Raw genomic sequence first — 13,383 nt, forward strand, 5'->3', positions numbered from 1 at the left:
TTATATTTACTGCAAGTGGGGTGGTGTACGAAGAAATTTGGATTTGTGCAAAAAAAAAAGATAATTCCACCCCCAAAAATAATTTAGTTTTGCCGATGTGATTAGATTTTGGTTAACTTTTGGTATATACGTAGATATATCGTTCTGTGTGCATCTTCCATACGTTGGATGTGTATGGAACTGTCATCGACAATTCTTGCCATTCGTTTTGTTGCCAGTGTCAAAAGTGAACAAAATTCCCTTTGCCAGCAGTGTGAGAGAGTCGAGACACATTTTCAAAGATGAAAATCTTACCCGCATCCAACGCCAGTGGAGCCTCGTCCTCGTCGTCTTCAACATCCTCACAAGTCTCCGGTTTGAAACTGGGCATTGTCCGACTCGGCCGGGCAGCTGGAAAGGTTCGTTTTTTTCTTTTTTATACTATTTTATTTCTTAACACAAACAGTATTCTCAAATCTCTTTTTGACTATTTGATCAACTAGCCTGTTGGCCCCTTTCAATCCTTTCCCTCTCGGCATTCATCTGTCACTCAGCCGTCCTTCTCTATCTCAGTCCGTTTAAGAAATTCAATTGAAAAATATTTTTTTTTTTTTGCTACTCTTCATCTTGAAAAAATGTTTGGAGAAAAAAAAACTGAGATTGACACTGCGTTGGATTGCAAATGTCAATCTTTCTGGGCAAACGGTTTATCCCCACGTCGGTTGTATATTATGAAAAGAGGAGGAGGACCCTATCCTATATCACAGATGAAGGAAGGATCAATACATTTGAGTTCCTGCCCCTCCACCAGGCAGAAAATTTAATAGAAAAATGACTATGGATCGACTACGGGAAATCACTCGGTTGGGATAAGATAAAAAGAGAGCCTATGGTATACTGTAGGTGTAGTTACACAACAACAAGAGCCCAAACAGAGACTCGTGTTTGCGATAGTTTCATGGACGACGGCGGCACAGTCGGTACACTGACGTCAAACACAAGCGGTTGGGTTGAATGATGCCAAGTTCAACTGAGAGAGCTAGAAAAAAAGGTCAAAGTAAATATACAGACGAAGAAGAAAATAACCAAAAGTGATAAGAGAACTCGAAGAGAACAAATTTCGTTTTGGACTTTGTGTGTGTCGCTACGAGTCATCGATAAGGCCGTCTCTCAAACAAACAGTCTCTTTTTTTTTCCTTTTTTTTTAACGTGGAACTATGGCAACCGCCAATAAGAACTTATTGTGGGGCTGTTTTCAAATATAAGATATACAAGACCGGATTTTGTCTCCTCACCGCGACAACGAACTCGGAAATCTTTTTTCAAAATTTTTGTTTTTTTTTTCTCTTTTTCTCAAAGTCAAAGCGATGACTCGGCGCGGCCGTGAAACCGGACATTTTGCGGTTTCGGGGGAGAAAAAAAAACCAAAAAATTTCTCTGTGGTTTTTTTCCACTCTTTTTGTTTTCACTCGGGAACTTTTTGTTTCACTGTGGGAAAATTTCGATCTTGAAAAAATATGTGTAAGTTGAGAATAGAAGCGAAGCTTTACTGGAATAGTTGTCGAATGCGTGTCCATTTGCAATGGCTCATCAATCCCTGCTGTGTTTTTTTTGTTTCCCCTGAAATGAACAAAGTTTTTTTTTATTACAGTAAAAAAAAAACTAAATGGAGCGGAAGTTTGATTATGTTTTTCCGTCCGAAAATGTGAATATCACTTTTTTTTTCAATTCCGGAAAAAGGGAGTCTAACTTACTTTTTTTTATTTTTATTTGAGAGCTGTCATGTTCTCCTCCCAACCACCCCTCTGTAAGGAATTAGTACACATAGGATGTTGCCACCACTACTGTTGTTTAAAAGTTGTTTAAAAAGAGGGAAACCCTTCAGTGGTCAGCCGGCGTCCGCTCATCACCTGGTGGTGGTGGTGGTATATTTCATCTGTTATTTTTTTCCTAAAAATGAAATAAAAGTTGGTTTAGCCTTGGTAGTATAGTCTGCGGTTCACACCACAAAAAAAAAACAGTCCGAACAATGAACTTTCTACTTTACTCGAAAAAAAAAAAAGAGGGAATGAACAAACGCCGGAAGTGCCGGAAGCTCCGGAAGGAACCCAAGCAAGAAGCTCTGGTTACAATTTCGTTATTGTTTGTTGTCATCGTCTACTCGAGAAAAAAAGAAGAAATAAGTAGCAACTGCCATGGTGTAGTATAGACCCGAGTCGCACACACACAAACAGATTGATGCCCCGGAGGGCTCAAACCCGTTTGTTATTTCCAAACATTCAAGCGGGGGAATGAAGAAAAAGAAGAAGAAGAAGAGGCAGATGACTTATTTGCGTATTACACGATTGAAGGGTTTGGGTTACGTATAGAATCAGAATAAACATGATGAAAAGCAATCAACTCTCTGGACTGAGAGAGAGGAAAGACACACAGTCACGACTTTTTCAACATCAACTCGAAGAATATCTGCCTGAGAAAAAGCTCGTGTTGTTGTTGTTGTTGTTGTTGTTTCATCACGGCGTTTCTTCTTTGTGTGTGTGTTTTTTAATTTATAAAAAATTCCCCCCCGACGGACGCGCAATGAATCGAGAACAAAAGACCGTCTAGTTTTTCATTTTTATTTTTTTACGATGATAAGGCCAATCTTGATATCCCCTTAATGTGTGTGTGTGCATTATATGTGTGCGCCTTGATTCTTTATCTAATTTAGGCGACAACTTAATGATAATCCGGGCGTCATTGGCAACACAAGAGTTTAGAGAGATTAGAGAGAAAGAGAGAGTCTGTGTGTCTAACTAGATTAACTCTACACACTAAGTAGTCAAGTCTGACACACAAAAACAAAAAAACACTAAGAGAGAGACAAGCTGCTGGGCAAGAGAAGAACAGACTAGTCCAGTCAGAGGAATATAGACTGCGGATGAAGTGGCGGCCCAGGCCTGGCCTGGGCCTTGACTTCTCAGGGGCTGGTCCCATTGAATGATCTCGGATCATACAAGGACGAGTCCCCCCCCCCATCCTTCCTACCCCACCCAAACATGAAAGTATTGATCGGTTGTGAATGTAGTGGTGCGGGTTCTCTTCGGGAGCCAGACACTTGGCTCCTCTCTCCGTCCGCGCCTTTTGCTCGCTCCGTTTGATGGGAGAGGACACACAGACGCGGGATGAGAGAGACAGAAAGAAAAAATGTCCACCGTCGCCGCCCTTTTCAACTCGTTTCCTCCTCCTCCTCCTCTCCCGCTGGATTCTCCGGGAACTTCAAATGGGGGGGAGGAGGAGGATAAGGAGGAAATCCCGTAGCAACAACCGAAAGAGAAGAGAAGAAAAAGGAAAAGAGAAATTGCACGCACGGATGGGAGACGGGATCGATCGTTGAGGATACAATCACGAGGCTTCTGAGCATCCGGAATCGACCTTCCTCCTCCCCCCCCCTTCTCTGCATCCGGTCCAAATAAAAATCCCCGCTCCCGAAAAAAAAAATCCTGATGATTATTTGACGTCGAATTAATTAACTCAATTTTGGTCTGAAAATGTATTCCAGGTCAAGTACGCTCTGCTGGACGAAAGGGACATTGGACTCGTTCAGGAATACGCGTTCGAAGCTCGGATGGACGTCGACCGGAACGGCGGAGGCGCTCGGATTTTCGCTTATGCCTACGACGTCGCCCGCGGCCGCAGTTCGGGTGCTTACGTCCACCAGCTATTGTGGTAAGTTTCTTCCAATTCACTATTTTTTTTATTTTTTGACTGGACTGGACTCCCCCCTTCCAACTTCCGTTCACGATTCTTTTTTTTTTCCCTTTCGAAAATAAAATGAGCCAAGTGCATCCGTCCGTTGACTCTGCGAGCGTAACGGCTGCTATTCTTTCTTTAAGACTCGACGAATTTCGATACACCATTTTCTCCTCTTCTTCTTGTAAAAGAGTTTTGACTCCCATGTAACCCGAGAGCTGCTGCTGCTGGCTCAGGCAATGATGTATTTATGTTGATAGAAAAAAGAATCGAGAGAGGGAGAGACTGCGGCTGAGATTAGGTTTCATTTTCGACAGAGAGCCAATGAAGAACCGACCGAAAAATCTGGTCTCTTTCAAAATATCTCGAGAAAAAGAAGAAACTGGATTATCTTGGGAGACGAAATGTGCGCCAGTTCGTAGCGGCGAGAACAATGGCGACGATGGTAAAAGACTTGTGTGACAAAATCGACTATAGTGTACACGTCTATGTGGATAGTTTTTTTTTCTTCTTGCTGGCTGGAAAAAGAAAAGATCTAAGAGCGCGATGATGGCCTGAAGGGATTCGGTTCGTTGGCACCGCTCTCAAGTGCTGCTGCTACCATTTCGTCTTGTTATTTTTCTTCTTCTTTTCCCCCCGCTGTTGCGTATGTTCACTTTACTCGCTCCCGTACCTCGCTCTCTAGTGTGTACCTTTTTTATTACATAGTCCACCTTCTTTTCCCCCTTCTTGTACTACACGACGACGCCGGTTATTTCCTCCTCCTGTGCGCCACCGAATAGAAAAAAACAGAAAACTCGTTCACTTTCCAGGTAGTTGTCGTTGTTTACAACTTTGTGTGTGTGCCTTTGCGGGGTTGGCTGGGGGGTTATATTCGAATGATTGCGTCGAGCTCTAAGAGAGCTACAGGAATGATCGTGCTGCCATCGAGAAGAAGAAAAACAAAAGCAAAGGGTTTTCTTTCGTCGTGATGACACTCTAACGGGTTCCGCCATCTCTTCGGGTCGGGATGACTCGACGGGATCCGGCCCGAGTAGAACTCACGACAATAACCGATCGTAACCGCCACGGCCGCCGCTCTTCTATCGTACGTGTGTGTGTATCACACAAAAATAAGAAAGTGGTTTTTCGGGTGTTTCTGGTTGTGGTGGTTTCAGCTGCCGCCAGAAGTCTTGGGCTGCTGCTTTTAATGAAGAAGTGGGGGGTGATAATAGGAGGTTTGTGCTGCTGCCGTCTGCTCTAGTGAATAAACGGGGACGAAACCAGGTGGTTGGCGGGTGTCTATATACCCCCCTTGCTTATAGGAGGAGGCAGGCCCCGACAGCAGCTGCACTAGCAGAAAATAAAAAAGCCGTTCGTACATCTGTCGGTTTTCTTCTTTTCTTTTTTTCATTCAGAGCTTTTGTGTAAAGGAAACATTTGGTCCGTCGTGACCTTCTTATTTTACCCTCCCTAGAAAAAAACATATTACATATAGAGATGACATTCCGTCGACTTATTCAACTCGATCGGATATCCCCAAATATTTCCTGACGTCAGATCGAAGAATTTCTTTTGAGTTCTGGAATAACCAAACAAAAAAAGGAGATTCTTCCTTTAGCTTATTTCATCTAAATAGCAGCTGGCTTATCACCCACACTCCTCCCTTTTCTTGGGTTGTATGTATGTATACAACCGCCCAGCAGTGCACCTGGACAGAAAAACCCGCCTCCTTCCTGCTAGGTCCGTTTGTCCATTTCCGGATCAACAGCTCCGAGCTTTGGGTCCACCGTTTTCTCAATAGGGACCCCTCGAGGCCCTGAATATCCAGTTGGGGGCTAACACACACACACACACACAATGGACAACAACAACCAAAAAAGCGAAAATGTTTCCCTTATTTTTATTAACACGTCGCTGGAGCCCAAGATTGCTGGCCTCGACCTTTAGAACAGTAAAAAAATATCTCAAACTTGGCGGCGTTGCGCTGAATCGGACCGAGAGCCGACGCTCTGACACAATATAATAATAATGTAGCCTATACTTATACGATGCCTGGAGGAGAGGATCGTGAGAACCAAAAATTTTTCGAGACGATCAGTCAGCCGTTATTAAAATAAAAAAATTCGCAGGGGCCAATGGTCTTCTTAGTTCAGCGCAGCCAATGAAGCCGCCGCCGACTTCATCTTATAGCTCTTTTGTTTGCCTCTTAACGCTCACACACAACTCCATTCCGCTGGATGGCGGATCACGAGAAGAACCAACCGAAGCGACCGGCTCTCTGCGTGTGTGTTGTACTTGTATCTATTGTCGCCACGAAAGAAGAAGAAAAACCCACAACAGCCGTGAGAATATACAGTTTTGAAATATCTTTTTCTCTACAAAACGAAATGATCGTAACGCTCTGCTGGTTGCACGGTTCGATGGAGGATATGATTTGCTCAAATGATTGGGCCATCTTTGAAAAAAAAAAAGAATCTAGTCCCGAATTTCCGTCCCGAAAAGAAGAAACTTGAAACTTGTTCTTAACGATTTCGACCGTGCAAGTTTCCCCCCCCCCCCTTGCGTTTCATTACATTTCGTGAAGTTTTCTCCGTGTGTCTTTTATATATAAATATAACCTCCCTTCTTTTCTTTTAAAAACACAAGCGAAAGTCTTGGCCAAGGACGCACGAACGAACGTCGCGGGAGGGTTGAAATGAACACTAGCCCTGCTGCTGCTGCTGCTGCTACGCTATAGCTCGTCGCCCATCAATAACGGCGCGTCCCGCGTGAGCTTTGCAAAGGCAATCATAGGGAGCGAGAAAGGGAGAGAGAAGTTCGCTAGCCGATCGATGAGTTTGACGTTGTGCTGCCGTCGCTATGGCAGCGGGACCCTCCTCACGCGGTACGTGTAGCGCAATCACAAAAGAGAGAGAAGGGAGAATCAGAGCCAAGAAGCTGAGCATCCGCCCGGCCAACAAAACACGTGGTATTTCGTGATGGCCTTTAAAGATGTATATAAATCGGGGACAGCGCACCACATAACGAAACTTTTAAAAAAAGTAACAGGAGCAAAAGCCAAGAACAAAATTCTTTTGCTTACCTTTGCTGGAATTGTTTGCCGGCCTGCTGTCGTTGCACGTTGCGGCGGGGTGACATTTGGCAGCTGGTCAAAAAAGAAGAAGTGGATCGGAGGCATTCTTCGCGTCCCTCTTACACGGTACCAGTAAAGTCCCCTCGCTGCTGCTGCTGCTGCATCTCTGTTGAAATGTTAATTGGGACTGCAGTCAACGATAAAGTAGATGGACAGGAGGTAAAAAAGAAAGAAGTAGCGGGCGAGAATGCTTACCACTGCCGGTCCCGACCTCATTTCTCCCTAGTTGATTCTTGAATTTAGCAGCGGCGCATACAACCGTGACACTAACGGATGGATGGCTCAATTATTTATGAATCCCGAAAAATTCATTGGCTTTCTCTCAGTCATTTATTTTATTTTATTTTATTTCATTTTTCCATTTCTTGAATTGTGTGCAGGGAGCGACACTGTGGAGGGATAGCGCCGGGCTTCCAAGTCGTTCACCGCAACGGCGTCACGGTGGATAATCGGCTGGAAAATTTGAATCTGGTGGCCAAAGGAACGGCGCCACCACCTAGCGGTCGCCATCCTAATAACATCGTTCACCGAGCCACCGTGACGACGACAACGACAACGACGACGTCGTCGTCCAGCACCAACATTCACTGCGACGACGTCGCAAACACATCGTCGTCAACCACCCGGGAGCATTCGCTTTACTGGGCCGCCATCCAACAATTGCCCGCTGATCCTGTCGAAGAGGTTTGAAGCGTACACATTTTCCTAAAAATTGATTAGATCACATTATTAAAAACCCTTCTCTCCCCCCCCGGCAAATGGATAATTAGCATTTTGGCGAGCTGGGAGTCACGCGTTATTACAACGTCAACGGCGAGGTGATTGACGACGAGGACGATACCTTCTGCTACTACGAGTGCCACTACCCGCCGTGCACGAATATGGAACGCGAGCTCAGGGAATTCTCTATTTGCGGACGGTGTCAGGTATGTCAAAGTCGCTCATCTTCACAGTCACAGTCAAGACGAGAATATCCATATCCCATTGCCAGAGAGTGACATCTTTTATCTTTTGGTAGACAACAAAGCATTCTTTGACTTGGGAGCCAACTTCATTTCGTTGCGCTATACTCAACTAACTGACTGACTAACCGCATTGGGGATTTTTATTTTTTCACAGGAAGCCAGATACTGCGGGACCTACTGCCAACAAAAGGACTGGCCCGTTCACAAGAAATCCTGCCGGGAACGGAAGAGGCCGTACGTCGTGGAGCGTCCACCGGAGCGTTAAAAACCCAAAACCTCCTTCCTCAGCATTATTAATTCTACCCCCCTACCCACCTCAACAGAAACAGTCCGACTAACTAACGAGAGAAAAAAAAAAAGAAAAGAAAAAAAAAAGACTCGATTGTACATTACCGTAAGAATAAATCAAGAGAAAATCATTCAAAAAAAGCAAACGAAATTCGTGGAGAAAGGAGCTAGACGAAAATCAACGAACTCGTCATTGTCCAGTTTAGGACAAACGGAAGAAGATGATGAAAGGAAAACCAAAACAACTAAACAACAACAAAAAAAAATTAACTCTCAATTAACTCCAAATGCATTGTCATGGGAATCATCAAATTAACTCGGGCGCTACTAACCATGGTGACGGGATATTTTAGATGTGAAACTAACACATTCCTTTATTCCATTTTTAGAAGTCATTTTTCTTTTTAATATGTCGGGAATCCTTTGGAAATGAAACCATTAATTTACAACTAAAAAAAAAAAAAAATTTAACACGAAATTATTAAACAACAACAACAAAAAAAACATCCAACAAGCGTTTTTGCCTCCTCCTCCTTCTCTACTACCCGGACGGAATTTATCACTGTACAGAATTTATGCGCTTCTCTGTTTTGGGGGTGCGAGAGAATGAGGATGGATGGATCCTTGGCATCATTGTAATCCTTCTTTTGTGTGTGTGTGTCCCTCCCACCTTTCCCCTTGTTACTATACTTACTCGTGTTCCTATAATATTATATAGAGAAGAAGAAGAAAAATTTCCCTCCCGCGAACTAGTTTCGGAAAAACAAATTTTTTTTAAACAATTTTTTTTTTTTAAATTGAAAAAATTTTGGCTCTCTTTTCTTTGCTGATCTCACGATGACCTCTTTGAATTCCCTTCTTCCAAGGAAAAACTGATAAATTCCGTGATGATGGGGATTTCCCATGATCGACTCAACCAATTTTCTCCATGTTTTCTATTCCTTTTTCGTCCAACAATTTTTTAAATTTGAAAATTTTTTTTTCAATTCTCTAAAATTGTATTGTATTTTTTTTTTCCAATTTTTTTCGAGCTTATGGGGGATGGCATATAGTTTGAAAAAAGGTCACGTGACGAAGCCGATGTCTAGTCGCACTAACAACCAAAAAATAAACCGCATGAAACTTTTTCTCACACCCGGATATTAAAAATTCAATTTTTCATTACTCACACAAATCTTTTCTTTTCTCTTCTCTCCAATGGCTCTTTGAATTTGTTTTTTTTTACTATCTCTTTACTCATTCTCACCGGCTCGGCTCATCCTTAATAGCACTCAATCGACTAAGAACCTTTTCGGCTAACGACATGTACGCCTGGACCTGCGTAGTAGAAAGAAAAGAAAGAAAAGAAAAAGAACGATGGCAAAACAACACAAATAAATCATCAACCGCGCGCGTTTGTGACTACTTTTTAACTCTCGAGAGCGATCATAGAGCTTTTTTAGATGAGTTTTGTAACAATTTGGGTAATAATCGTAATAATAACAGTAATACCAGAGGATTATTGCTTGTAGAAGAGATAACGATGGGATAGCCTCCGTCGGCAGCCTCCATTATAGAGGTGTCTAACGGTATATCTACCAAGACATCTACACCTGTTGGATGGTTGAACGAAAACCCGGCAGAGTGGAAAAAGAAAAGGGGAAAAACAGATTTTTATGAGGGGTCTACAAATTTATGCACGATGGTTTAGATTACCGATTTCTTTGCTGAGTTTCTCAGCGCCCGTGGCGCCAAAAATATGACTGTGATGCCCACAGTTTGGACACGCATAGGAAGCCATATTGTTGACAAGTCCCACGACGGGAATTCCGACTTTCTGAAACATTAACGCCCCTTTGCGGGCATCGATTAACGCGATTTCCTGTGGGGTGGTGACGATAATGGCACCGGCCACTGGGATATTTTGCGCTATGGAGAGTTGGGTATCGCCCGTGCCTGGTGGCATGTCTATTATCAGGTAATCTAAAGGCGACCAATCGACTTGACGCAAAAGTTTTTCGATAGCTGACATGACCATGAGACCTCTCCAGATGACTGGAGCATTGTTGTCAACAAGAAATCCCATCGACATGCTAAATTTGACAGCTGGTTAGTAATTGAGAAATCAGTGGACATTTAACTGTTGCTACCATTTGATGTTGTAGTTGACGAGAGGTTTGATGAGGTTTTTATCAGTCAACAGAGGATTGCCAGACAAATTCATCATAGTGGGAATCGAAGGTCCAAATATGTCTGCATCTAGCAGACCAACATCTTGGGAAGGCAAGTGCCGACTCAAGGCAAGAGCAAGATTCACTTCGGTCAAAAGAATGTTGGTGAGAACTTCATAGTATATCCTATACTATTGTAGTCTAAACGAACCTGCCACGGTTGATTTGCCAACACCACCTTTACCAGAAGCCACTAGAATGACATTTTTCACACCTTCAATCGGTTTCTTGACCGGCAAACCTTTCCTCATCATTTGAGCTTGCCGTTCTTTTAAATTTGTACCCTAAAATACACATACCTCACGATAAGCTTAAACTGGTGCAAAGTGAAATAATTAAAATGGACTTGCCAGAGGATCGCTGTGGGTTGAATATTTCATTTTCCATGATGATAACGTAACACCGAAGTTAAATCGCCGAAGAGCCATGTTGTTTACTACTAAAGTGCCGCCATCTGTTTATCAACTTTTACAACAACATCTTTCCACGTAGTGTTTCGTTCTGCCGCTATGAAATCACGACACTCAAATTTCGAAACGTAAACAAGTGTTGGTTTAACAGTTAATACCATAGGATTTTTTTTTCGCAATTGCGATGTTGGGGAATGATGATAGCGATGAAGATTTTGATTTTGATTTAGATGAAGTAAATTTTTCTATCATAAAATTTGTATATGTCATTTCTTAATATAAAATGTTACTCCTCAGGTGGTTAAAATCGCGACTCAACAGAATGTCAAAGAAGTAGAAGTCGTTTCAAATCACACGTCCAAAGCAATTCACAGCACTCTCCAGTCCAAAAATTGTGTAGAAGAGGATTGGGAAAATGATGATGATATTCCAAATTTACCTAAAACAGTTGATCCTTTTCCGAAAACCAGTTCCTTGATTTCACAACGGCAGCAGCAACGCCCAAGTTCAGTTTTGAAGGATAAACCAATTCATCAACACAGGAATACAGACTTCTTGAATAATACCATCAACTCTCAAGGAAGTACAAGTAATTCCCTGAAGTCACAACAAACCACACATGATTTAAAATTACATGACAGACCAGAAATTGAAAAAGGTCCAGCAAAATTTCCAGGCCCAGCTGGGCTCTTCCAACTTGCCACCGTAAGTGTCCCGTCCCTGAACTTCCATCTACATCATGCTAATCACTTTCTTGTTGTACAGGAAAATAAATCAAGAGGAAAGGGCACAAAACCAAATCATCGAAACTTGGCAAATAGGGATGGTCTTTGTTGTTGGGACAATGCTTTGTCTTTATTGAAGGTCAAGAATTCTTGGGAAAGCAGTAAGATGAACTTGCAAATGATTAAAAAAACGATTGACCCTGCAATAATATACTTAACCGCGCCCTTATTGGTTGTCGGAATATCCAAGATCGAATTCACGCCAATTATATCGCATGAAGTCAGTTGCGTCCTTCAAGATCCAACGGGTAATTACAACTTGTTTCTTCTTTTTAACAGACTCGATATTGCGAATTTTAAACATTTTTCGCCTTGCTCACGTTTAGGCGAAGTGAAAGGAGGCATACTTCAAGATGTTATCACGGATTATGGGAAGCTGATTCAAGTGGGTAGCGTTCTTGTGCTGCGTCGACCCAGTGTTCTTCACATGACCCCAAACTGCTTCGTCACCATTACCAAAAAGTGTTTAATTGGGATTTTTTCTTCACAAACAAACGAGGTAAATTGGATAATTTACATTGAGTTAAAAAAAATAGTGTCATGGACATTTTCATTTCTCAAGATTACCCAGTTACGAAAATTTGCCAAGGAAGATCTCATTACATGGTTGTCTGAACCGGTTATTTATGGTGATCCGGTAATGACCAGCGCGGAAGCGTCGGAAGTGGAACCAATCGAGCCTCCAATGACGTTATTTACTTCGGCGGGTTCGGCATTAGCAGCGACGACCATGACCCGTTTCGGAACCCCTTCCATTGTCCACAGGGGTAACGAACGGCTTACAACTCCCTCAAATTACAACCGCATGAGACCGCCAATAAATCTGCCACCACCGCCGGCGTTTAATACGACACCTCGACCGCCAATCAGCACGACACCACGTCCATCCATCAGTCCATCCCTAAATCCAATTGCACAGCCCATTCGTCCGCCAAGTGGCAGCCAATTCAGCTTCAAATCTCCATCTGCAGTTGTTTCGACACCTCGTCCGGCACCTTACCATCAACCAAATCGATCGTCGCCCGTCCTCAACGCCGCTCCTTCCATCACCACAGGTCCTGGTAACAAATCTGAAAATGCGGATGAGAATTTCCTCTCACAATTTCTCCAGGGAGTGGACACAGACTCTTTGTTTGATGATTTTTAAAGACAATGTCTGGAATGCAACATAAGTTAAATGTCAACAAAATTCTGAAGTCAGTTTGTTATTAAAATGAAAGATAAAAACTGTAATTTACTTTCCTTTTCTTTGAAGATCAGGTGAAGATTTAACACGAATTTCTCTCATCAACTTTTTAGAAATTGCCATCTAACTAAACAAAATAACTCAACAAATTTCTTCAGGAAGAAATTAATACGACGTTAACCAATTCAGATAAAAGTTTACAGAAAAACATTCATTTTTCCACAACATGTTTTCCAAATCATTTGTTTTCTTATATTGGTTTGCATTTGAATTAAATCGACATTCGTAAAAACTTCATCAATATTCTGTGCGATGAGACGAATAAAAGGGCGGTGGTATTAATAGAAAGAAAAGAATCTGTCAAACAAAAAACAAGGCCGAAAATCGTAAAAGAATCATCTAATTACGAAAATTTTTCATTCTTAAGAGTTTCCCCTTGAAAAAGAGAAGACGGCGACGAAGAGATGATAGAAAATGCACTTTTCTCAAGTAGGGAAGAAGTGATGACAACGAAGAAGTGAAAGATAAGTTTGGTGAAACACAACAAATCTCTACAGTCGGATGGATGCAACTAACTAAGGCATACTCCCATTCTTTCATGATAAAAAGAGCAAAGTTAACAAAAATAGAAGGAGCAAAAGGAAGGCCGCGACAGAGGGACACAAGAGGACCGCCGGTTGATGCCTAATAACTTTTAATTCATTATTATTTTT

At 42.4% G+C, this 13,383-nt stretch overlaps 3 protein-coding genes across 4 annotated transcripts; 2 read left to right on the plus strand and 1 right to left on the minus strand.

Annotated features, from left to right (window-relative positions):
* Nucleotides 1–266: 266 nt before the first annotated feature.
* LOC124198871 (zinc finger MYND domain-containing protein 19-like) lies at nt 267–9,213 on the plus strand. The gene is made up of 5 exons (XM_046594937.1): nt 267–398; nt 3,521–3,687; nt 7,207–7,510; nt 7,597–7,752; nt 7,946–9,213. The coding sequence occupies exons 1-5, from the start codon at nt 282–284 to the stop codon at nt 8,054–8,056; spliced, it is 855 nt and encodes a 284-aa protein (XP_046450893.1). The 5' UTR covers nt 267–281; the 3' UTR covers nt 8,057–9,213.
* LOC124198870 (iron-sulfur protein NUBPL-like) lies at nt 6,775–10,762 on the minus strand. The gene is made up of 8 exons (XM_046594936.1): nt 10,640–10,762; nt 10,441–10,573; nt 10,209–10,374; nt 9,775–10,151; nt 9,571–9,671; nt 9,249–9,396; nt 7,022–9,172; nt 6,775–6,932 (listed from the first exon to the last, which is right to left on the minus strand). Exons 1-6 carry the CDS (start codon nt 10,715–10,717, stop codon nt 9,322–9,324), a joined length of 930 nt encoding a protein of 309 aa, XP_046450892.1. The 5' UTR covers nt 10,718–10,762; the 3' UTR covers nt 6,775–6,932; nt 7,022–9,172; nt 9,249–9,321.
* On the plus strand, nt 10,763–13,266 carry LOC124198867. 2 transcript variants are annotated; one of them, XM_046594933.1, is made up of 6 exons: nt 10,763–10,934; nt 10,997–11,404; nt 11,465–11,732; nt 11,811–11,983; nt 12,047–12,680; nt 12,745–13,266. In XM_046594933.1, exons 1-5 carry the CDS (start codon nt 10,884–10,886, stop codon nt 12,629–12,631), a joined length of 1,485 nt encoding a protein of 494 aa, XP_046450889.1. In that variant the 5' UTR covers nt 10,763–10,883; the 3' UTR covers nt 12,632–12,680; nt 12,745–13,266. The 2 variants fall into 2 exon arrangements, with proteins under 2 accessions (XP_046450889.1, XP_046450887.1); XM_046594931.1 differs by lacking the exon at nt 12,745–13,266 and having other exon boundaries at nt 12,047–12,717.
* Nucleotides 13,267–13,383: the final 117 nt, after the last annotated feature.

The sequence above is a fragment of the Daphnia pulex genome, chromosome 7 (assembly GCF_021134715.1).
Source record: "Daphnia pulex isolate KAP4 chromosome 7, ASM2113471v1".
Classification (NCBI taxonomy): domain Eukaryota; kingdom Metazoa; phylum Arthropoda; class Branchiopoda; order Diplostraca; family Daphniidae; genus Daphnia; species Daphnia pulex.

What these genes read in the sequence shown, in the direction of transcription:
- LOC124198870 (XM_046594936.1), bottom strand. Translation starts at nt 10,717, where the DNA reads ATGGCTCTTCGGCGATTTAACTTCGGTGTTACGTTATCATCATGGAAA. An exon ending in CAACCCACAGCGATCCTCTG is followed by an intron (nt 10,574 to 10,639) that starts GCAAGTCCATTT and finishes TGTGTATTTTAG; the next exon opens with GGTACAAATTTAAAAGAACG. An exon ending in CTACAAGCAATAATCCTCTG is followed by an intron (nt 9,397 to 9,570) that starts GTATTACTGTTA and finishes TCTACTACGCAG; the next exon opens with GTCCAGGCGTACATGTCGTT.
- LOC124198867 (XM_046594933.1), top strand. Translation starts at nt 10,884, where the DNA reads ATGTTGGGGAATGATGATAGCGATGAAGATTTTGATTTTGATTTAGAT. An exon ending in CGTCCTTCAAGATCCAACGG is followed by an intron (nt 11,733 to 11,810) that starts GTAATTACAACT and finishes GCTCACGTTTAG; the next exon opens with GCGAAGTGAAAGGAGGCATA. An exon ending in TTTCTTCACAAACAAACGAG is followed by an intron (nt 11,984 to 12,046) that starts GTAAATTGGATA and finishes TCATTTCTCAAG; the next exon opens with ATTACCCAGTTACGAAAATT.
- LOC124198871 (XM_046594937.1), top strand. Translation starts at nt 282, where the DNA reads ATGAAAATCTTACCCGCATCCAACGCCAGTGGAGCCTCGTCCTCGTCG. An exon ending in CCGCTGATCCTGTCGAAGAG is followed by an intron (nt 7,511 to 7,596) that starts GTTTGAAGCGTA and finishes ATGGATAATTAG; the next exon opens with CATTTTGGCGAGCTGGGAGT. An exon ending in CTATTTGCGGACGGTGTCAG is followed by an intron (nt 7,753 to 7,945) that starts GTATGTCAAAGT and finishes ATTTTTTCACAG; the next exon opens with GAAGCCAGATACTGCGGGAC.